We start from the raw sequence: 26,172 nt of genomic DNA, 5'->3' as shown, positions 1-26,172 counted from the left end.
ATATCTATAGTTCATCACAAGTTTCGCTTTTATTTATAACACAATATTATTAAATATATTTCAATTCCAAAATGTATACGCATCCTTAATATACAAAGTATTACGTTTTCAAATTAACACGCCCCGTATATTATCCGTACGTATATATATTATGAATGATTCTCTTTGAAATATATTAAAAAAAAATCCACATTTTTTCATAATAAAATCCGTGTCACAACAAAAAAAACATAATTCTCTCATTTTTTAAATTCTGTCATATTTCAATATCACCATGGCAACGAGCCACGTGTTCAAGCTTAGTTTGAGGTTATGACTATATTCGATTTTATACGTTTTCAATACGATTATCAATATTCTTCTTTTTTATAGATGTCGTACGTTAAATTAGAGACAGATATGTTATATTTAGTCTACAAAGGGAAAGAATCTAGGCAAATATATTTTGTGTGTATATGAACGGCAGCTGCACAACAGACTTTGTCCGTTCTGCTGTTGCCTTCAACGTCGTCGTTGGGCCTCCACATGTCGACCACTTTCCGGCCAGCTGTTCCTTCGCCACACTACAGCCCGGACACAGGGACGGATCCAAAACAAATAGTACCACACATAGACACAACTATTTATATATTGAGGTGGAAATACGTATAGAAATAGTTATAGTGGGAAAATAAAATAAAAAAGGTCTGTTAAATATTATACGAGGATTGTCAGAAAACGTTGTCTACAATGCAGAGGCCCTGAATACTATCGACGTTAATATTTCGAGAGATTATACAGGGTGATTCAATTATACTCTGTCTAGATTAAATGATAAATTACAACAAAAAATAATAGGTATTGAATAAAATTTGAAAATAAAATGAATTTTTTTCCAAAAAGTCCTTTACGGTTTTAATCGACAAATTTGAAAAAAAAAATCCATTTTTTTCACGGATTTTTCGAGTTGTGTACGGAACTCGAGGTCACAAACTTAATTATTTATTTGGGCCAACATCACGAGAAAAAACTACTAAATTTGACGCATGCCGTAACGTATAAACTGTACTATAAAGTAAGGTTTGAAAATCCATTATTCGTCTATACCTAAGCCGGTTCTGTACAACGTAATGGAAATAACTCTTAATCGGTTTAGAGATAAGGTCGAAAACGTATTAATTTTTTTTTCTATAACATTTATGAATGGTATACATCGTTTGAGTACATGAAAACAATGATCGTACAATAAAAAAAAAATGTTAATTTTTACATTAATATTGTATAGTATCGTTAATGTAATTTCAATGAATAGAAAACTATGACAATATCGATTTTTTGACAAATGACAGCTGTCATTAGGAATTTAAATGATTATTATGAACAGAATTTCAATTAATCTAGTGTGTCTGTTTCGTGACGTCACCTCGATTTGTTTGATGGTAAAATCAACCAATGAATAATATCTGTTGATATATAGTCCAGTAAACAACGTTAAAAATATGGTAAAAATAAGGATGTAAGAAAATTAAAAATGTAAAATGAGAAATGAGGAGGAAATTAAGGGAAAGAAATATTTGATACGAAAAAGCTTGAAGAAAAGATAAGAGAAAATGGAAAAAGGTGGAAAACGGAAGTATATACGTGGAAAAGTTGAGAAAAACAGTGGAAAATAATTTTTTTTGAAATAAATGTCATATTAAAAAGATACTGTAAAGAAAATACGAAGAAGAAAGGGAAAATAAAGATAAACTGGAAGAAACTGAATCGGATGGCGGTTAAAAAAAATGGAGGATGGTGGAAAATTGAGAGAAAATACTTGATGAAGAGAATTTATGGAAAAAAAGTGAAAGAGAAAATGTTGGAAATCAAAAAAGGTAGAAAGTAAAGCAAAAATGGAAAAGAGTAGGAAAATAAACAAAAAAATTGAAAAAAAAAACCGAAAAGAAGACGATATGGGAGAATATATATGAAGAAATTAGGAAAAAATAGAATAAAAAGACAAAAATTGAATAAAATAAAAGTATTAATGAAAACAACAAAGAAAAATCAATGTAAAAATGACTGGGGGCGTTAAAAAGTTGGATATGATTAAAATTTAATAAGCAAAAAAATATCAGTTTCGATTTTAGGTATTTTTTCTGACAAGATAAAAATTTACGTTTTGAGCTACTCCGGTCCTTATCAAAACAAGAAACGTCAATTTTTACATATTAAAAACTGATTTATCATTCGAAAACGTCAATTTTTTGGGGTGGCAAAGAAACAATACGAGAATCTAACGGACCGTAACAGAATTTTCATTTAAATTTACATATATGTGACTAGAAATAAACAAGACGTTTAATTTAATGGAAATTCAGTAAAATTTAAGAAAATTATTGATCGAAATCTGGTTATAAACCATCAAAATTCGTACCACAACAATTTAATTACCCCAAAAATATTCCAAGAGGTATGAAATTAAGATGGATCAAAACTTCCTCAGTCCACCCCTAAAAAAGTGACGAATAAAACTGAATCTACATTTTTTCAACATTATACGGGGGGTGAAATAAGCGATACTGAAATTTTAGTCAAAAAAAAAATAATAAAAACCCAATTATTGTCAAACGAATTAAAAAAAACACCCTGTATATTGATAATTACATTATTTCAAAAACCCGATTTGTTTATCAATAAAAGTTACACGTAGATAACTCGCTTCTGGTTGACGGAAAGTCGTAAAACACGTTTTTTTTCAATACGTGTAATTACGCTCCATTTATTTTCATACACACCCTAATATAAGTTCAAATACAATTTCTATTCTAGATATTTAGATATATATATATATCACTATTCCCACACGTGCGAGATTAGACTATTATATTAGATAATACTAATTGAAATGTTTCACTTCAAATTAGGTTTGAACGAAACATTCTAAACACAATTTAATTTTTTAAATTTGTAGGTTAGAATGACGAAATCGGTTGCTATATGGAACGTACTTTTTTATTCTTAGGCGAGGCGCCAGCACTTCATTTTACAAAAGAGAAATACCAAACCGATTTTTCAATAAATTTATCGCAATATGAGTAATCGACATCGACTTTTATTATTTCGATTTTAGAGTACTAACTAACCTATAAATTGGGGTTAGAAATATTGGGAAACAAAAGACAGCTGAATCGTGGATAGCGAAGATTTTGTTTCTCAATCTGCTCAAAAGATAGAGCTGTCATATAAGCCGTAATGGCTAAATACGTGAGAGTGCAAGAAACCTGATGAGTGATGGCTGCACGAAGAGGCGTGGCTAACATCGTCGCTATGGCAACTGTCTACTCGCAAGACGAGTTCGACAGAGATGTATAGAAACATTTAACATGAGACAATCGAAGGCATATTTGGAAATGTACTTGAAGTAATTATTTGGCCATACTTCAAATTATGAGACAAATTGGATATAAAAAAAAACATACTACAATGTCCTATGTCCTTTCGACATCTTTGGAATATCCTAAAAATCGAATCACCCGCCGAAATTGTGGCAGGGAATGCCAAACATAACGCAAAGTATAGGGCGGGCAAAAAATGAACCGAAATTATTCATTTAAAATTTCGCACACTGTATATTGCTCAAAACGTATTACATAAAATTTTGTATAGAACGACATATTAATCATTAAATAATTATTCAAAAGTAAAGTCCATGGTTACGTTCATAAATTTATATTATGAAACAATATACAAAGTCGAAACTACTCTCACGTATATAAATACAGGGTGTGTCAATTAAAAGTATACATCTCGTATGTGAGTTATAGACCTTCCAAGTTGACTTATATTTTATAAATTAACGATTGTAACTACATGAATTTTTAATAATTACGCATTGAAAAATAATTCTACGCTACTGAAGGTCAGGCACGGCTCATACCCATTGGTAAATAATCCGCAACTTTTGCATCAATTTCGGAAACGCCCTATAAATTCGATTAAATGATTGTGATTTTTTTCTATCAAAAATAATTGTTACACAACAACTGGCAGTACTGAATAACTTCGTATTAGACACGTGATGGAATACCTCCATTTTATAAAATGAAATAAATCGCGTTCTTAAGAACTACACAACGATAAAGTTCAATAAAACGTTTTTCTTTACTCCGATAGAAATTATTGAGATGATATTTCATATTGAAAACATCAGTGAATTGATTATATAACTTAATAAGGATTTAAAAAAAAATTATATCGACATTTCTTTTATTTTCAAATCGATAATTCCTGATATCATTTGTTCTACATTTCACAGTATCTTCGGGTTTAAACTAATTTCATCGGACCATTTTCTTCTTTCTAGTGAATAAACTCGTGGCCTTGGTTTGATAAGGTCAAGGCGATTGTTACACTAGATTTACTTGGATGGGTTTAAATCCTCTCATTAATAGAAAGAAAAAAAAAAAAAAGGAATGATAATAATAATAAAAACTGGTCGGATTTAATGATGTTTGAGCTGGGTTGACGGCTTTCCGACAATTGGGCCGGAAATGAACAGAGTTTTTCGAGAATGTTTTGGTCGGTAAGCAAACTAAACTGAAGAAAAAAATGTAATGAAAAGGGGGAACGTCTTCTGCGGTTAACAATCATCTACGAGATGTCAAATTTGTTATATCTAGGTTGCCAAATGTATTTTTATATCCGCAATTGATGAGAAATTCTCACAAGGACTTTCAAATGTTGCCAAACATCATCTTTACCCAAATTCGGTAAACGGCGCGGTGTTGCCAAACGCGGTTTTTCCCTAAATATAAATAAATTTCAAAGAATACTTAGATTTAAGTAGATTTGATACAAAGAATACGTGAATAGTGCGAGGTTGCCAAAAAGTAGTTTCTCCTTACAATATTTGACTAATCCAGAGTTGCCACACGCAGTATTTCCCTAAATACGGGAAAATTTCAACTAATGCGGAGTTGTTTGACTAGGTTTCGATATAAATAACACTTGGATAATACAGGGTTGCCAATTGTAGTATTTCCCTAGATTACAGTAAACTGACTAACAGAATAGAGAGTTGCCAAGTATAATATTTCCCTAGATCTAAGTAAATTTAATGAAAAGAACGAAAAAAGCGATATTGCACGGCAGTTTTCGAGAATTTATTTATTCACGAGCTAATTTGGCAGATCTGTATTCAATGAAAAATAAAATTTCGAAATACAAATTTTCAAATTGTCCACACGAATAAATCGTTTTATTTTCTGCAGCTGTTGTTTATAAAACCGACTTGTGAGAAACCTAGAACCTTCAACAGGTAAAAAAAAAAATAAAATAATGTATTATCTACCTGGAAACTAGTTTCGGTAACTGAAAGACTTACTTATAGATAAACATACCTAGTTTGTTAGTTTTAAAACGTGTTAAAAACAAATAAAATTATAAAATAGTCTCTCTTTCAACTAACATAAGAAAATATTTTTCTATACGGGGATAGTACGAGAAGTAATTCGTAAAAAAATATATTTATCATCCATTATGATCTCTTTTTAGCTCCAAACAACTTGTAGTGTCTTCAAACTTGAAACATATACTGTATAGATTGTGTACAATGGTATTTTTAAGCAACTACCGCCATCTCTAGGTCAGGCAAGGTACTTATGGGGCTAACCTCGTATAAAAAAGTGATAAGTCTATGAATGACGCCATTTTTATATCAGGCAACGTACTTATGGTACTAACCTCGTATAAAGTCTATGAATTACACCAATATTAAGTCAGGCAAGGTACTTATGGGGCTAACCTCGTATAAAAAAGTGATAAGTCTATGAATGACGACATTTTTAGATCAGGCAACGTACTTATGGTACTAACCTCGTATAAAGAAGTGACACGTCTATGAATTACGAATTTTATAACTCTCCTATTCATAAGAATAGTCTGTACAACATTTTAATTTAATTAGACACACAAAAGATAAAAAATTTCATGTTACACATTTTTTTTTTCTATGTAAACATCCTGCTTAATGTTGACATCGTTTTCCCTTATCGTTTTCAAGGTGCTTCACTACAATAATACCAACTGTTTAGTTATAAATAAATATTGATTTTAATAACTACCGAGGAAACATATTTCGTAATGGGATTTCAAAGTTTAGACATATAAAAATCGAAAATTAACAATAGAACCAATTCCGAATCGTTCCTAACACAAAATGGCGGAAGAATAGTTAAAACGTCATTGGTACTCGAGTGAACGACCCTGTAATTTGAAACTATTTTCAATTACCACATGTCATGTCTCGATGTTTCGCTTTACGAAATTTAATTGCAACCCGAAAACGAAACTAGACGTACAATTTGCCCCGGCCCACTACCTACAGCTGGGTCGGATACCCAATCCCGAAACGCCCATATTTCGGTGCTTTTGTGCCGAAGTTTTTGGAAGAGCCGAAGGCTAGGAACTGAATCTCTTTTTTATTATACGTCTGGGTACATTTGGACCATCGGAAGAAATCATAAAAGGATGCGTCGTACAGGGACGTAACAAATATAGTTAAGTTAGGTTATGTATAACAATTAACTTTATAAATACCAAACGAATTTATTTATCGCACACTTCAAAGTTTGTAAAATGCTTTTCAACGAATAGATTATAATATTTAAACGTCTAATATGTTGTAAAAGATAGTTTTTTTTTCTCAAAAATCATGAATGGAAGTTCTAAATTAGTCTAGAATACTACAAAACCATACAACTCAATTTAAGTTTATTCGATTAATTTAGAATGAATTCAGAATGATCCAAAAGTGTTCTGAAACACTCTCAATCGACATAGAAGCATCCAAGACGATCTAAAATGTTTATTAATCAACTTAGAACGATCCAGATTGGTCAAAAATTATCCAGATGGATCCAAAAGCATTCTGAAACAACCTACAATGTTTTACAACTATTAAAATTGATCCAAAAGCGTTCTGAAACGAAATAGAAGCGTCCAAGACGATCTAGAATGTTTATTAATTAAATTAGATTGATCCAAATCGGTCAAAAATTATCCAGATGGATCCAAAAGCATTCTGAAACAACCTACAATGTTTTACAACTATTTAGATTGACCGAAAAGCGTTCTGAAACGAAATAGAAGCGTCCAAGACGATCTAGAATGTTTATTAATCAACTTAGAATGATCCAGGTTGGTCAAAAATTATCTAGATGGGTCCAAAAGCATTTTGAAACAACTTAGAATGTTTTACAACTATTAAAATTGATCCAAAAGCGTTCTGAAACGAAATAGAAGCGTCCAAGACGATCTAGAATGTTTATTAATCAACTTAGAATGATCCAGGTTGGTCAAAAATTATCTAGATGGGTCCAAAAGCATTTTGAAACAACTTAGAATGTTTTACAACTATTAAAATTGATCCAAAAGCGTTCTGAAACGAAATAGAAGCGTCCAAGACGATCTAGAATGTTTATTAATCAACTTGAATGATCCAGGTTGGTCAAAAATTATCCAGATGGATCCAAAAGCATTCTGAAGCAACCTACAATGTTTTACAACTATTAAAATTGATCCAAAAGCGTTCTGAAACGAAATAGAAGCGTCCAAGACGATCTAGAATGTTTATTAATTAAATTAGATTGATCCAAATCGGTCAAAAATTATCTAGATGGATCCAAAATCATTCTGAAATAATCTAGAATGTTTTGCATTTGTCTAGTTTGATCCAAAAACGCTCTAAATAGACGCAGACGATCTAGAAAATCCCTTAATCAACTTAGAACGATCCAACTGCCCTATTTACAATGTAGGTACCATTTAGAATAATCTTGAATGAGTCTGGATTCATCCAAAAGCAATGTAAAGTGATGTAAAAGATTCCAGAACCATCCATAATGTCTCTAAACCAATCTAGAGCTATTCCAAGCCACAAAAAACCATGTTTGATTCATTAAAACTCGATGTAAGGTCTCAAAACAATCTAGAAGGTTCTAAATTGTTCTAGAATTTTCCAAAACCGACCAATTCAACCGAAAGTAATTCAAAACAACATAGAATCGATCTAGGATGAACTTTCTTAACAACAAATCGACATTTTCCTTCAGGAACTGTCTTTTCAAAAGCAAAATGTCAAGTGTCAATTACGAAGTAAAATAAAAAACGATTAGTCACCGAATGACAATTTTCCAACACTCTTTCATATATAAAATAGATGATTGGAAAGTAGTGTCCTATTTTATGTACACTCACCCTTAATCTACACGGTACAAAGTTGCCGTATCTATCTAATCAGTATATAAGACTTTTATGGATTAGTCGCGGCAACGTCGCATATATGCGTCATACCTCACATTCGAGTATTGGTCAAAATAAATCAATAGGGATATACACTCAGTTTTTTCTTTTTTTTTTTTAATTTAGTTTAGCTGTTTTATCTACACAGACGTTTAACAACCCTTTATTTAGAATTGCAAAACTGAAAATAACAAATTGATAGTTGTTCGGACGCAGGATCGGCTTCAGTATTTCAAATAATATTTTAATATAGATTAACGGAAAATTCCGACTTTAAAAATGATACGAATATCGTTTTCATTATTGGTTAAACAAGTATATATATACAAGGGGCGGTGAAAAAATAAGCAGTTTCCGTTTTCTTCTTCTTTTATCTATCTATAAACATCCATTCAATATTTTCGTAAACAATACACGACTTATTTCAATATATTTCAATCACTCGCTTACTATGTCTGAATACTAATATATTTTATAGAAAATTTAATGGTTTTTTTTTTTAAATAAAAACATTCGTTGGTTGTATAAAAACAAATACGGCAATTACGATCGTACCAACGTATAAAATAGTCAATGAGAATGAGTGAAGTGCCTGCTTAGAGTAATTCATAACTTCCTGTCAATGTTTTTCGTTCTGGAGGACTGACTCATGTTAAGTTTATACGTTGAATATAAAAATTTCAGTACCGACATACAGTGGCGTCAGAAACTGCTTTATAAACAGTGTATCGCATTAAAAACGGAAGAGGTATTAAATTTTTTCGTTATTTCTATGTATTTACGACGATTTAATATATAAATCGACACAGAAACATCCAAGACCATCTTAGAATGATCCAAAATGGCCAAAAATCATCTAGACGAATCCAATAGCACTTTGAATCGATATAAACTGATCCAAAACGCTCTACATCTACATAGAAGCATCCCAGACGATCTACAACATCTCCTTAATCAATTTAGAATGATCCAGAATGTCCAAAGATCATCTAGATTGATCCAACAGCGCTCTAAATCGATACAAAAGCATCCAAGACGTCCAAGAAACATCTAGATGGATCCAAAAGCGCTCTGAAACTGTCTAGATATCTCCAAAACGCTCTACATCTACATAGAAGCATCCCAGACGATCTAGAACATGTCCTTAATCATCTTAGAATGATCCAAAATGGCCAAAAATCATCTAGACGAATCCAATAGCACTTTGAATCGATATAAATTGATCCAAAATGCTCTAAATCAACACAGAAACATCCAGGACCTTCTAGAATATTCCTTAATCAACTTAGAATGATCCAGAATGTCCAAAAAACATCTATATGGATCCAAAAGCGCTCTGAAACTATCTAGAATGATCCAAAACGCTCTAAATGTACACAGAAGCATCCCAGTCGATCTAGAACATATCCTTAATCAATTTAGAATGATCCAGAATGTCCAAAGATCATCTAGATTGATCCAACAGCGCTCTAAATCGATACAAAAGCATCCAAGACGTCCAAGAAACATCTAGATGGATCCAAAAGCGCTCTGAAACTGTCTAGATATCTCCAAAACGCTCTACATCTACATAGAAGCATCCCAGACGATCTAGAACATATCCTTAATCATCTTAGAATGATCCAAAATGGCCAAAAATCATCTAGACGAATCCAATAGCACTTTGAATCGATATAAATTGATCCAAAATGCTCTAAATCAACACAGAAACATCCAGGACCTTCTAGAATATTCCTTAATCAACTTAGAATGATCCAGAATGTCCAAAAAACATCTATATGGATCCAAAAGCGCTCTGAAACTATCTAGAATGATCCAAAACGCTCTAAATGTACACAGAAGCATCCCAGTCGATCTAGAACATATCCTTAATCAATTTAGAATGATCCAGAATGTCCAAAGATCATCTAGATGGATCCAAAAGCGCTCCGAGACGACATAGAAGCACCCCAGGAAGATTTAGAATATCTCTTAATCAACTTATATTTCCAAATCAATTTAGAACGATTCAAAACGATGAAAAACCATCTAGATTCATTCAAAAGCGCTCTAAAATGATACAGGGGGATCCAAAACCATATAGAATCAATCTAGATTCATACAAACAGGTTCACAGCAATATTGAATAGTCCCGAATCAGTCTAGAATGTTCTAAAATGATTAAAAACTATAGAAATTCATCCAGATGAGATTTAAAACGATCCAGAAGATTGGATCAATCTAGAATCTACAAAAAATCCTCTAGATTCATCCAAAAGTGCTGTACAACGATATATAATGATCCGAACCTATCAATAATGTTTCTAAATCGATACAGAAGTATCCAAAACGATGTAGATTGATTCAAAAATGTTCTGAGACGATTTAGAGGTATCCAAAACGACTAAAATAAATTTTTCGTCGATTTAAACAAATTAAATTCGATTACGTGATAGTTTTTTCGAAGGTTATTATTTTGAAAATTCTTTCAGCCACACCACTGATAGAAATAAACGTCTGTCGTCGTACGAACATCCTGTGATCGATTATATCGAATTTCAATTGATTTTTCGCATGACAAAGTATCAAATTACGTATATAAGGGAAGTTTACACAGAGATTGTCTCATTGTTCGATACCTCTATGAAACTAAATATCGGGAAAAAGCATCTTTTTTTTATGAAATATAAGGACTACGTCCGGTTTTTTTTTATGTGTTTATAGACAAAGATTATCAATGGGGTTACGTGGGGGGTCTAATATAGACAATTTTATGTGTAATATGTAGTAAACGATTCAGTCCTACTTCTCCGGGTATGTCAAAATTTATATTCATTTAATTAATTTTACATTATTTTGTTCCTAAATCAACTTAAAACGAAACCGTGAAAGTTCAAAATACATATATGTAATAATAATAATTAAATTTCGTCATTGTACTACGTTGAGTACGGTCCTGTCCTTAATATTAGTTTTCACTATCATCATGCAGTTTAAGGACCATAATAAAGACAATTTTTAATAAAAATCGTGCAAATAACAATAAAAACAGTTCAAGATAAAAAAATTTCTTTTTAATATATCAAATTATCAATTAGAAATTCCTGATATATATTTAGGCGGGAATAAATTAAAATCGATTTCATTTCTCTCGATAATTATTTTATATCCCCTCTCAAGTGGTTAATACTGTACGAAATAAATGGTTCACATGAATTATAAACAAGGAACTTCCTATACAAACGTGTAACGGCTTACCGCAGAGATAAAGTAAATATGGCCTAGTTTCAAACCGATTGATAAAAATGTAAACTGTAATAAAAATGTACCTTGTCTGCCTACGATTTCAGCCACATGCTCCGAGCTGGGTACGGGAACACATTCTGTCATATTTTGTGACTTCTTGGATCGAACTTCTTCTAAACCAACGTTCGCGAGAGGGTTAACGAAAGAATTAAGATCTCCAGGACTATCTGGTTCAGAAACCGAAGTTAAAGGTTCATTAAAACCGAGCATTGATAATTCGAGAGCCAATTGTAGGGCCCTTTCGTCCCCAATTCCACTGCCGCGATCCATTTCAGCGAAAAGATTAGACGCCGGCATTTTCACACCAAGAGAAAACACAGTTTTTTCGTAACAACCAATTTGATTGTCGCTGATTTAAGCACTAGACCTTCGATTATAGATTATTAATCATAAAAACGACGCTATTTATTATTAAAAACGTGTTCACTTGTACAAAAATATATAATATCTACTTTCTAATATTGTATTAATGTTCTACGAGTCAAGCAGATATTAACCGCTTGCCTGCTTGATACTGACTGAATTTTCGTTGATTCGTTACCCGGCGTGTTCGGTCTTTACCATGTGCGCAATATTCTGTAGAGGGCATGCGCAGTAAAAAGCCGGGCCGCGAAATTTGAAGCCCAAGGCAGTATTGGCAGTTTAGTTCTGTTGTTCGATTTTGAGCTTTGGTTGTGTTCGGAATCGAGGGGTCGCTGTTACTCGCTACACCGACGAGACTAACCGAAATAAATTGTTTATTACAAACAAAGAATAAACACGTGTTTACTACACTAAACGTTCCACCGGCAATTTTATACCATTACTTAATATAATTATCGTTTTTATAACTTATATTTTAAAATTAAATACATTATATTATTATAATGGTTCTAACGAACTATTTTAGCGGGTTGCCTAATACTAAAAAAATAGTCGATTTCGATGGTTTTCGTTGGGTTATGAAAGTAGATATTTTTTTATCGATATATCTTAAATTTTTTAAAGCCACAATGGGAAGGGAACGCAGGTATATATTTATCATTTAAATATAATTTAGGCCTGACACATAATCAATGCAAACCAGTTTTAGATTAGTCCGGTAAATGGTATATACTTGTATATATTAAATTAGGTATTTAATACGAATAATTGGGAGCCCCTTGATGATTCTCGTGGTAGAAAATAGGAAGGAGGGTAATAGAGAAAGATAAAATGAGACATGGGAAAGAGAAAAAGTCTATAAACCGAAGTAATACTGAATCAGGTTCTTAATGAATAAATGAGGTTATGTTTACTTACATAAAGTTGTTTCTAATGTACCTACATCAAAATTTATTTATGTGTGAACTTGTAATGATAAAAATATTTATTGGAAATGATTTATTTCAACGTTTTGTGTTAGTGAAATTGTATAAGTGGCAACCCTCAAAAGGGAACAGCTTCTATACAATATTCGAAGGTCGCACTTCTTATAATGCCAGGTAACTAGGTGCCTAACGGTTTTTTTTTCGATTTTAACAAAAGATATTTTCGGTTTAACTACGTTAAGAGAGAATATCTTTTAACATCGGCGTCCCTTTTATTACAAAGTAAAATATTTCACAAGAACTTAACACCAAGTAGATATTACCGTGGTAGTTTTTACTTCGAAGGTTATTTATCTTTTGAAACGTCGACGAGTTGGATAGATTTCGAATTTTAACAAATTTTGAAACAACGGACAAGCCTAATTCCGAGAACTATAATAATAACGTATCGACGCAGGGCCGGTGGGTTATTATATCGATGATTTTATTCGGCTTGCAATTCATTCGATGATTTCATTTATAGCGGGTTTATTTTTAAACAAAAGAAAAAGTAATAATCGTAAACGCACACCTATTTTTTCGTATTGAATACTGTAAGTTTCGAGTTATATATATAATAACCTAACCTAACCTCAAAAACATGAACTAACGTCAAATAATTTATATTTCAAGATATGCATTCGTTAATATATTGAATTTCGGTAAAGATAAAACGAAACCGTCGATTTTTCTACCTGAAATATATGAAGGTCTACTTCTAACAAATAAATTTTTTAATTGCCGCCGTTCCGGATAACTTCTTTGAAATCGACCGTCCGCGTATGAAATTTTAGGAAATAAATTTCGTAAATTAGTGTTATTCATAACTGTTTCTTTATTGTCTGCGAATTTATAATGTATTTTCGATGATTCGATGTGTAATTTATGTGAAACTGAATCAGAATATAAAAAAAAATTGCTTCTAAATGTCATATTTCTAGATTTACTTTATCGAATCACCCTATAAGGTCATCAACAATTTCCCAACGTTCATTTTTTTTTATTTAAATTGGGACATATGTTAATGACTACATTTATTAGTTAATATATTATTAAGGAAGTTACTTTATGGCGAAATTAGTTCTTGACCTTCGGTTATATATAAAAACATACATTTGCGTAACTATTACTACATAAAATTAATTCTTCGATAGGTAGTTAACAATATAATAAAGGTATTTATAATTTATACACCGTCACGTTAAATTATAAAGTAATTGTTAAGCAACTTTGGGTTTTCGTAAACACAAAAGCTCGTCTCTAACCGTTATCATATTTTTCCAATAAATAATTATTTTGTATTAAGTATATGGGATAAACTATTAATATAACAGTCGATTAATTCCCATTTTGTCATTATTTAACATTAGAGTTGTACCCGACATCTAGTAGAATTAATAGATATCAATTTGAGTAATACTTCAAAACTGAAGAAAATATTCAAACCACCATTTCCATTCTAACCAAATATGATTTACTGTAAATAAATAACCATTTTTATTTATTAGTTTCAGTGTAATTGAATATCAACAAATACAGATGATTTTCATTTTAATCATTATATAATAAAAATGCTATAGATTCCTTCTTATTATAAATAGTATTAGTATTTGGAAACTATAAGCCAGATGGCAGCACTAAACGGAAGTATTATTATTATTAATTTATTGTAATACCATGTGTTTACTAAACAATAAGAAATTGCTTTTTTATATCAACAACATGGTTTGATAACTGATATACTGATTGACAATACTATAAAATGTTAAAATCATAAGAAAATGACAGCGTCTGACGGATATGACCGCCATTTTCAGTTCATTGTTCAATTCTAATACTTCAAAGCTGATAGGATAGATGGGAGCACCTAAAGAAAATATTCAAACCATCCTTTCCATTCTAACCAAATATGATTTACTGTAAATAAATCACCATTTTTATTTATTAGTTTCAGTGTAATTGAATATCAACAAATACAGATGATTTTCATTTTAATCATTATATAATAAAAATGCTATAGATTCCTTCTTATTATAAATAGTATTAGTATTTGGAAACTATAAGCCAGATGGCAGCACTAAACGGAAGTATTATTATTATTAATTTATTGTAATACCATGTGTTTACTAAACAATAAGAAATTGCTTTTTTATATCAACAACATGGTTTGATAACTGATATACTGATTGACAATACTATAAAATGTTAAAATCATAAGAAAATGACAGTGTCTTACGGATACGACCGCCATTTTCAGTTCATTGTTCAATTCTAATACTTCAAAACTGATAGGATAGATGGGAGCACCTAAAGAAAATATTCAAACCATCCTTTCCATTCTAACCAAATATGATTTACTGTAAATAAATCACCATTTTTATTTATTAGTTTCAGTGTAATTGAATATCAACAAATACAGATGATTTTCATTTTAATCATTATATAATAAAAATGCTATAGATTCCTTCTTATTATAAATAGTATTAGTATTTGGAAACTATAAGCCAGATGGCAGCACTAAACGGAAGTATTATTATTATTAATTTATTTTAATACCATGTGTTTAATAAACAATATGAAATTGCTTTTTTATATCAAGAAATTGGATGGATAACTACCGAAGCGATTGATTTTACTATGAAATGTTAAAATCATAAGAAAATGACAGTGTCTTACGGATATGACCGCCATTTTCAATTCATTGTTCAATTCTAATGATTAATTATCGTAATAACGTAGTAAATAATTCAATATGTCTTTAAAAAGGTTATATTCTTCTATTTAAAGAAGATTTCAATTTATTATATGAAAATATCTTGATTTGATTAAAAATTTTATTATTAAAGCTACTACTGCCATCTAGTAAAGAAGTGCCGAACTTTTATACATAGATTAATGGAATATACGTTAAATGTCATAATTCTTTTAATTAATATATTATTTAGTGAAGATTACTACTTTTTATTTTCAAATACGTTTATAAAACTTTAGATACCAGTCGCTAGATGGCAGCCTTGACGTAAATAGAGGAATCTATCTTAATGAACAGGAGAAACTGTATTTGTTTTTGCGTTGTATATATTAGACAGCTAACCTATAAACTGGAACTACCATATTTTTAATGGTAATTATTATGGAATTTGAGGAAGAGGAAAATAAATAAAAGTCATAGGTATTTAAAAATAAAAACAATGATATATTTTTCGAATATCTACAAATCTATAACATAAACAAATGCTATCTAATTAATGAAATGAAAAACACTGATTTTACACAATGGGGTGCCACCAGTTTCACTGACGTATACAGGGAAAGTCTAAAAAGTGTTAAAATCCAAATTCGATACTATTCGAAATGATTTTGATCATTTCGTGTAACAGAAAATCGTAAACATAAAATAAATATTCGAAAATATTGATTTTCAACGTCAATTATTTTTTCGATTGTATCATGTATTATTGTAACGCCCTTTAGACATAAGTAGCTGGTTACGTCATTGAATTAGTTAGCACGCGCAAAATTTGAGCGAAATTCGTAAGTATGTTCATAGGCAACACCGCGATAATTCATTTCAAAGTTATTTTCATTTTTCATACTAATTTTAATTACAAATATATAGACAATATACATTTTTCTTGTTTTTAGCTTGATTTATAAACGTTTCCGTTAATTGTACAACAAACAGTGGGAATTTTTAATATTGTGCAACATATATTTCAATTTTTAGATAAAAAACTTCGTAGAACCCTGTATAAAATATTCAATCAGTAAACTGATCGAAAGTAAATTATCTCTTTGTATCATTTTGAATAAATTTCCTACTCACTCGAACTTTATTAAAGTTACCACTAAAAATTTATAGTCGGCGCCATTTTGATGCTTATTAATACAAGACAATAGTCTACGTAAAAACATACGAAAATTGTCTGTAATTCTGACACGTTTTACGTCGAAAAACTTAAAATAACTTTTGATAAAGACTCCACCGATGACATCTATTAGACAATAGCCGAACTATATAAGTAGTCATCTATTATATTTGAAAAACTTATTAGGGTCGTTGTATGATATGGCGCCGTTTCCGGCATCTATCAGATAATAACCAAAGAATTTAAAACATGGTATTTCATATTTTAATAAAAAAAATGTGTGTTTTTGTTGTGTCGAATTAATTGAATCCATATATTTATTTATAAATAAAGAAATTTTCAACTTGTATGTATATTATTTCGAACTAATAACGATTGTAAAACTATAACAGCGACATCTATTCGCGGGTAGCCAAACTAGTAACTTTATAAATATTTTTACCATTGGAGAAAATCCTTGCTAAGCTTTTCAGGTTACGTTTAAGTAGATTTCTGTTTTTGGAATGACTTTTGTGTGGTACTATGAAATGAATTTTACGATGACGTATACTTCCATTAACAAAAAAATTTATTTAAAAATGTTCCACTGTCGTTTACATATTTCAACTGACAAAAGTCGATAAAAGAAATTCAAGTTAACAAAATAATAGAAAAAGAAAACAATGCGTCTAAATATTATATAATTATATATGTATATATGTACATTAGGCTATACATCCATATCTACCCGGGCCCGAACACATTCAATTAGCGTTTTCGATATCATAGAATCCATTTATCGAATTAAAAGATGTCGGAAATTATTAATAGTTGCGTTAATTGATTTTCGGTTCGACTTTTTAAACTGAATTTACTAATTAAATGAAAAATTTTATTCGGGGGCTACTTTTTGGAAATGGGGGTCAAATTAATCGATGTTCTCGTCCTTTTGTATTAAACTTATCATCAAATCCAAAACTGTCTTTTGAAGTTACGAAAAAGGTTAGGTTAGGTAAGGTTATGTTAGGTTAGGTAAGGTTATGTTAGGTTAGGTAAGGTTAGGTTAGGTTAGGTTAGGTTATGTTAGGTTAGGTAAAATTATGTTAGGTTAGGTTAGACACTGGGAATTTCGATAAAAGGATTCTACAACTTCGAAAACGCTCAACTAACGAGTTTTCATCATGATTTTGATTCGGGTAGATACGAAATCACTTTCGTACGTTAATATAGAAAAAACTGAGGATTTTAATAATAAAAAAAATTAAGTATTTCACGTAGTTGTCACAATTTTATAATCAGCGTCAATTTTTTTTTTTAACTATTTACATAAAATTAAATAAGAAAAAAAAACGTGTATTTGTATAATTGTCATGAGAGATCACTCTTCTTAAAAATCTAGTATCTCACATCAGATCACTAATATTCTTAAAAACGTGTGATTATTTTCATTTCGATACGATAAGTCATTGTTCATTATTACACATAATTATCACAATTTCATTAATTTTATAACTACACTTGGTCCGTTTTTTTTTTACAACTCTCAGTATATTACTTCGTAGACCGTCGCCTTTTTGTCTCCCGACCCTGTAACTATATACTTGTCGTCGGCTGATATATCGCAACTTAGAACGCTTGAAGATTCCTTCGACTGAAATACGAATAAATTTGTCATAAATTGACCAATAATTTTTTTTCTTGTTTCACTAATTCATTACAAGAAACAAAAAATAATCGAAAATTGAATAAAAATAAACGTAAATATAGTAATAAAAATATAAACTTTTCGTGCTACACTCGTATAATACAATAAACGTCATACTACTAGAATGTTGGTAGAATGAGAAGTTTATATAAAACCGTTGCCAAATTATAAAAAAAACATCGCGTTTCGTGTGAATCTTAATCATAAAAGTAAACATAATTAATTAAAAAATATATTCTAGAAGATAATCTATGTGAAAAATATATTTTTTAAATATCGTTTAAGTATATTGCTGAAAAACTTAATTGAATATGTTTTAATTAATTAAATTTTCTGATCTATATTATATAATATTATGCACGTTGTACCGGACAAGCGGCAACACTGCTACGCCATTGTGTTTCTAGAAAGGCTTCGTTTAGTTGTTGTGATTTAAATTTCGGTTTTTTTATTGTGTTATATTTGTTCTATTAGTGATAGTTGTGAAAAATTAAATTGTGTTTTTTATGTGATTAAAAATGTGATACAAATAATAGTTCATAATATGATTCAAAGGTAAATTTAATCATAAACGATCATTCTTTTATTTGAGGTAGCCATTTTCTTCCTAATACACGTAGTAAATTTATGAGTTTATATGTTGAAGCCGCCAGTTTTAATAAGTTGAAAAGTTTTTTGTTTAATACTTAGTGTTGATGTCTACTTTTTTACGTGAAAAGTTTCGTTTATACATTCTTATTTACTAACTTTCTAGTAGTATTATTTTTATAGATAAAATTGGTAATATTAAAACAAAAACGATTTATAAAATTCGTAAAGTTGGATATGAGAAAATTTCGTTGAAACTTGACTTTTATATGCTAAAGTGGATTGAGGTTTTTATGTAGTTAGTTATAAAACGACGAAAAAAAAAATCATGAAATCTATGGAAACAGCTAAAAGAGAAGTTACAAAGGTTTGATAGTGTGGTCACATGATAGTGGCCGCCATGTTTGACCCAAAATACAATTTTTTTTTAAAAAAGATACTATTGAGTCCTTGACAAGATTTGAAGTTTTTGAAAAAAAAATAATGCAATTATTTTAGTAAATTTCAGGATTGGCATGTTTTAATTTATGTTCTTTTTGTTATGACTGTTTCTAACTGTTTTTTCTTCCTCAAATGTTACATTGGGCAGGACTGATTTTATATAGTAAAGTAGAGATGGGATGTTAAGTGTTAGATATTAGAGATGGACGTGAAACTAGTTATTAATGGGTAGCATTTTGGTAAAAAATAAATTATGATTATTAATTTTTCTGCTTGACTGATTTAAACATGTTTTTTGAAAATAAAAGAGTTTTTTTCATTGGAAGCATTTTTTTTGTTAAAAAATTCTCGATTTCTCTTGTTAAAATTTTGTTTTTTTTTTAAATATGTTTGTATTGTCGAAATGACATTTTTTTTATTAAATGCTCTAGCTCTTCAAATTCGGTTTCGAATATAAATTAGAAAAAAAATAAATCGAATATTAAATTGGAAGTTACCTGGAATATGCTGGCCCCGTACGGCGTCCTCCACGCGTTCAAAAGATTATCTTTTCCCGTCGAAACGAACCATTTACCGCAGGCGGCGAATCTCAAACTTAATACGCAACTTTCGTGTAAATGCAGTTGGTATTTATCGGGTTTATTGGCGTGCAATACTTCGACGTTGGAATTTTCCATACCGACAGCTAACCATTCGCCCATCGGACAATAGCCCAATGAAAATATTTGCGAACTGGAAAAAAAATTTTATCCTCCTGTCAAATTTGACAATTTCCGATATCGAAACTTATGGATTTTCATTTAAATATGTGCTTCCCGTCGAAATATCAAATTTTCTACGTCAAAGTTGTTAATTATGTAAAAAAATGTGTTGTCAACATTTAGAAAATGTTTTGTCAAAATTTACGTTAATTTTACTTCGTTTTTTCTGTCAAAATATGTCGAAATAACAATTTTTTATCAAATCCTATAGTTCCTGTCAAAATTTACAATATTCCCGCTGTCAAAATTAAAAATCTCTGTCAAAGAATGCTTCCAATGACAATTAAACGGAATTTTGTGTCGAATTTCAGGAAATTTGTAATAAATTCATAATTTTTCTTGTCAAAATTCATAATACGTGCCAAATTTCATAGATCCTGTCAAAATTCGTAGTTTCTGTCAAAGTGTCTTGTTATTTCTGTCAAAATTTGCAACGTAAATGCAACAAATTTCATCCAACTGAAAGATTTTGTCGAAATTTTTATGCGAATCTTGTCAAAATTCATAGTACGTGTCAAATCTAATAGATCCTGTCAAAATTCGTAGTTTCTGTCAAAGTTTCTTGTCAAATTTCACGAAATTTTTTTTAAACGTCTCCGAAGTAGTTTTCGATAACGCTTCTTATAATTTTTCCTGTCATAATTTACAGTTCCTCTTGTCAAAGTGTCAATGTCAAAAAACAATTTTTTTCCCGTAAACTTCAACGATATATTTTAAATAAATATGATAAAAAATCAACGATAATTTCGATGTTTCCTGTATAGTTTATTAAGGTAAATAAAATGAAAAAAAAAGTGTTTTAATTACCTAAAATCGTGTTGTTGCAATTGTCTACCTTCCCGCAAATCCCAACTCCTCACAGTATTATCCAATCCGCCGGTCCAAAGTTTATTTCCTTCCGACGAAATATCTATACAAGAAGCACCGTCCGTATGTCCTTGAAACTGTCTCACCAACGTTTGATTATGTAAATCCCAAACGGCGATGTTCCCTATAATAATTCAAAAACGTTTATCCATCGAAAAAAATGTATAAAAAAAATATTCAACTCACCGTCCGAACAACAACTAAAACAAACTTTGGAATCCGGACTGATGGCTAAAGCGTAACACGCCGGCGCACTAGACGTTAATTCAGCCTTAATTCGAGGTGTCGGACTCGCCAAATCCCATATGGATAAATTACTCGCTTCCCCGCCCACTATGAGCGTTCTACCGTCAGGCAAAAGTTTCACAGATCTTATGTAATTATCCCGTTGCTGTAACAAACCAATCCGATAATAACAGTTAGAAAAGTAACAGTGATTTCGTAGCGTCACTATTTTTGGATTTCAACGAAACTTATTGCGTTTTCTAAGTTGGCAAAACTTTTTGGGTCGCCGTCGTTAGACGACGGCGATTCGAATTAGCTACGAGGGTGAATTACTAAGTACGGACATTACTTGGAATTATTTTGATATTGTAAAATAATTATTATTTGAATTTGTTGATTGCTGTGTGTGACAATGATTTATACTGTCGGCGTCATCCTAATTAAATATACAGGTTGTCATTTTCGTTATAGTTATGTATTTTTAATAAACGGCGTTACCTTTTTTTTTTGGTTTTATTCAAAACTTTAGGATACATTTTTTTTCAACTAAATATTTGGGATTTTTGAGAAAATTTGAAAAATAATGAACGATCAAAATTTTCGTTAAAATTATTTACAAATAAACTGCGTTACCTTTTTATGGATTCATTTAAAAATTTAGTTATTTTTTCAAGAAAACTTTTATGTGAGCACTTTTTAACTGAATATTTGAAAATTTTTAATAAATTTGAAAAAACTGAACCGTCCACAATAAAATTAGTCACATTCGTCACAATTAGGTATTTTAAATAAACGGCGTTACCTTTTTTATAGTTTCATTTCGAAGTAGGCGTTTTTATGTATTACAATTTGTATAAACGCTTTTCAATTGAATGTATACAAATTTCGAGCAAGTATTTTGAAAAAAAATCAATTAATACGAAAATTCGACATAATTTGTTTTCGTTTAATAAAATGCGCTACCTTTTTTTTTTAATAATCAACTTGAAATTTCATTTATTGTTAAAAAACGAAGTTCAAGCGTATGATCGTAACAAATAACGAATTGCGTTACCTTTTTTAAAAAAGGTAGCGCAATTTATGATATATTCAATATGAAATTCCCCCTATTTTCGGAAAACAAAGTTTACGTTGATATTTTTTTTGCAAATTTTAATAAACGGCGTTACCTTTTTTTTTGGTTTTATTCAAAAGTTTAGGATGAAATTTTTTTTCAACTAAATATTTGGGATATTTGAGAAAATTTGAAAAATAATGAACAATCAGAATTTTCGTTAAAATTATTTACAAATAAACTGCGTTACCTTTTTATGGATTTATTTAAAAATTTAGTTATTTTTTCAAGAAAATTTTTATGTGAGCCCTTTTTAACTGCATATTAGAAAATTTTGAATAAATATGAAAAAACTGAACCGATCACAATAAAATTAGTCACAATTATGTATTTTTAATAAACGGCGTTACCTTTTTTTTGGTTTTATTCAAATGTTTAGGATTAAATTTCTTTTTTCAACTAAATATTTGAGATTTTTGAGAAAATTTGAAAAATAATGAACGATCAGAATTTTCGTTAAAATTATTTACAAATAAACTGCGTTACCTTTTTATGGATTTATTTAAAAATTAAGTTATTTTTTCAAGAAAATTTTTATGTGAGCCCTTTTTAATTGAATATTTGAAAATTTTGAATAAATTTGAAAAAACTGAACCGTCCACAATAAAATTAGTCACATTCGTCACAATTAGGTATTTTAAATAAACGGCGTTACCTTTTTTATAGTTTCATTTCGAAGTAGGCGTTTTTATGTATTACAATTTGTATAAACGCTTTTCAATTGAATGTATACAAATTTCGAGCAAGTATTTTGAAAAAAAATCAATTAATACGAAAATTCGACATAATTTGTTTTCGTTTAATAAAATGCGCTACCTTTTTTTTTAATAATCAACTTGAAATTTCATTTATTGTTAAAAAACGAAGTTCAAGCGTATGATCGTAACAAATAACGAATTGCGTTACCTTTTTTAAAAAAGGTAGCGCAATTTATGATATATTCAATATGAAATTCCCCCTATTTTCGGAAAACAAAGTTTACGATGATATTTTTTTTGCAAATTTTAATAAACGGCGTTACCTTTTTTTTTGGTTTTATTCAAAAGTTTAGGATGAAATTTTTTTTCAACTAAATATTTGGGATATTTGAGAAAATTTGAAAAATAATGAACGATCAGAATTTTCGTTAAAATTATTTAGAAATAAACTGCGTTACCTTTTTATGGATTTATTTAAAAATTTAGTTATTTTTTCAAGAAAATTTTTATGTGAGCCCTTTTTAACTGCATATTAGAAAATTTTGAATAAATATGAAAAAACTGAACCGATCACAATAAAATTAGTCACAATTATGTATTTTTAATAAACGGCGTTACCTTTTTTTTGGTTTTATTCAAATGTTTAGGATTAAATTTCTTTTTTCAACTAAATATTTGAGATTTTTGAGAAAATTTGAAAAATAATGAACGACCAGAATTTTCGTTAAAATTATTTACAAATAAACTGCGTTACCTTTTTATGGATTTATTTAAAAATTTAGTTATTTTTTCAAGAAAACTTTTATGTGAGCACTTTTTAACTGAATATTTGAAAATTTTGAATAAATTTGAAAAAACTGAACCGTCCACAATAAAATTAGTCACATTCGTCACAATTAGGTATTTTAAATAAACGGCGTTACCTTTTTTATAGTTTCATTTCGAATTAGGCGTTTTTATGTATTACAATTTGTATAAACGCTTTTCAATTGAATGTATACAAATTTCGAGCAAGTATTTTGAAAAAATATCAATTAATACGAAAATTCGACATAATTTGTTTTCGTTTAATAAAATGCGCTACCTTTTTTTTTAAATAATCAACTTGAAATTTCATTTATTGTTAAAAAACGAAGTTCAAGCGTATGATCGTAACAAATAACGAATTGCGTTACCTTTTTTAAAAAAGGTAGCGCAATTTATGATATATTCAATATGAAATTCCCCCTATTTTCGGAAAACAAAGTTTACGTTGATATTTTTTTTTGCAAATTTTAATAAACGGCGTTACCTTTTTTTTGGTTTTATTCAAAAGTTTAGGATGAAATTTTTTTTCAACTAAATATTTGGGATATTTGAGAAAATTTGAAAAATAATGAACGATCAGAATTTTCGTTAAAATTATTTAGAAATAAACTGCGTTACCTTTTTATGGATTTATTTAAAAATTTAGTTATTTTTTCAAGAAAATTTTTATGTGAGCCCTTTTTAACTGCATATTAGAAAATTTTGAATAAATATGAAAAAACTGAACCGATCACAATAAAATTAGTCACAATTATGTATTTTTAATAAACGGCGTTACCTTTTTTTTGGTTTTATTCAAATGTTTAGGATTAAATTTCTTTTTTCAACTAAATATTTGAGATTTTTGAGAAAATTTGAAAAATAATGAACGATCAGAATTTTCGTTAAAATTATTTACAAATAAACTGCGTTACCTTTTTATGGATTTATTTAAAAATTAAGTTATTTTTTCAAGAAAATTTTCATGTGAGCCCTTTTTAATTGAATAAATTTGAAAAAACTGAACCGATCACAATAAAATTAGTCACATTCGTCACAATTAGGTGTTTTAAATAAACGGCGTTACCTTTTTTATAGTTTCATTTCGAAGTAGGCGTTTTTATGTATTACAATTTGTATAAACGCTTTTCAATTGAATGTATACAAATTTCGAGCAAGTATTTTGAAAAAAAATCAATTAATACGAAAATTCGACATAATTTGTTTTCGTTTAATAAAATGCGCTACCTTTTTTTTTAAATAATCAACTTGAAATTTCATTTATTGTTAAAAAACGAATAAAAAATAACTTTCAAAATACCATTCAAGGAAAAGTTATTTTTTGAGAAAAAGATGATTTTGACCTTGACCACTTATCAACTTACCAAACAGTCCAATTGGGATACGGGACTTTTCGAACCGGGTTGACTTATATCCCAAACTTTAACACAGCCTTTCCCTCCTGTATATACATATTTGGTGGGATTGGATATAGTAACAGCACAAACAACTTCCCCGTGACTTAAAGTATTGATTTGACGAGCGTGTCTGGGTATCCCCGGTCCTACCAGGGCGTCCGGCGGAAAGGGCACCGGCTGCATTTGACCGTCGGCGCTCACGTGAAACGAATAAGCACTAAAACATCATTAATCCCCAAAAAAAATCCCTTTTTTTCTTTCTTTTTGATTATAATTAATACTTACGGTTTGCCCCCCGGTATTCCCCCGAGACCTGGTACTACGGGAGCTCGCATTTGGGAATGCGGATCGTATCCGACTTGCAACGGAGGCCTGGGGTAGTTATTAAGCGCCGGCGGTATGTTGTTATGTAGACCCGCGTACGAACTGGCTGCTTGTAAATCGTGGGGGGCCGCGCCGTTCGGTATGGCTAAATAGGGCGGATATTGGCCTAAACCTTGTTGTTTGATAGGTTTCAATCCGCCAGAAGCGCTTCCCGAAGACGATCCCGCAGCGGATGTCGGCGTAACGGGTTTCGATATAGGCGTCGTCGGTTTTTCTTCGATTTTTTTCGTCGATGGCGTCGAAGCGTTACTAGACGTACCCGATCTCGGACTGTGCGGTCCGGGATGTTCTTTTTTAGGTAATTTATCGATGCCGTTTTCTCTAGGGGATGAGGTGCCGTTCGGGGGTGATACTGGGTCTTCGGACGCGTCGTCTACAACGAGGTCTTGATCGCTTTTTTCCCCATCGCTATGCTGTTAAATAACAAAAAAAAATCGTTGTTACAGAAATAACTTGAATTTC

The 26,172-nt window shown here is 30.2% G+C and overlaps 2 protein-coding genes across 2 annotated transcripts in view; both read right to left on the bottom strand.

The window, feature by feature from the left end:
* LOC130900019 (RNA-binding protein MEX3B) overlaps nucleotides 1-12,268 on the bottom strand; it is a 56,762-nt gene extending 44,494 nt beyond the window's left edge. Inside the window, exon 1 of the mRNA XM_057810325.1 lies at nucleotides 11,571-12,268. Coding sequence (XP_057666308.1) covers nucleotides 11,571-11,844 — 274 coding nt within the window. The 5' untranslated portion in view covers nucleotides 11,845-12,268. The remainder of the gene's footprint in view (nucleotides 1-11,570) is intronic.
* A 3,782-nt stretch (nucleotides 12,269-16,050) lies between these two features.
* Nucleotides 16,051-26,172, bottom strand: part of LOC130900010 (transducin-like enhancer protein 4) — a 136,584-nt gene continuing 126,462 nt past the window's right edge. Inside the window, exons 9-14 of the mRNA XM_057810313.1 lie at nucleotides 25,612-26,123; nucleotides 25,294-25,543; nucleotides 21,272-21,476; nucleotides 21,026-21,209; nucleotides 19,955-20,189; nucleotides 16,051-18,374 (exon numbers count right to left, since the gene is read on the bottom strand). Of these exons, the coding sequence (XP_057666296.1) occupies nucleotides 18,267-18,374; nucleotides 19,955-20,189; nucleotides 21,026-21,209; nucleotides 21,272-21,476; nucleotides 25,294-25,543; nucleotides 25,612-26,123 (1,494 nt within the window). The 3' untranslated portion in view covers nucleotides 16,051-18,266. The remainder of the gene's footprint in view (nucleotides 18,375-19,954; nucleotides 20,190-21,025; nucleotides 21,210-21,271; nucleotides 21,477-25,293; nucleotides 25,544-25,611; nucleotides 26,124-26,172) is intronic.

This window comes from Diorhabda carinulata, chromosome 12 (assembly GCF_026250575.1).
Source record: "Diorhabda carinulata isolate Delta chromosome 12, icDioCari1.1, whole genome shotgun sequence".
Classification (NCBI taxonomy): domain Eukaryota; kingdom Metazoa; phylum Arthropoda; class Insecta; order Coleoptera; family Chrysomelidae; genus Diorhabda; species Diorhabda carinulata.
The sequence above is the reverse complement of the archived record's forward strand: the minus strand, read 5'-3'. Positions and strand labels throughout refer to the sequence as shown.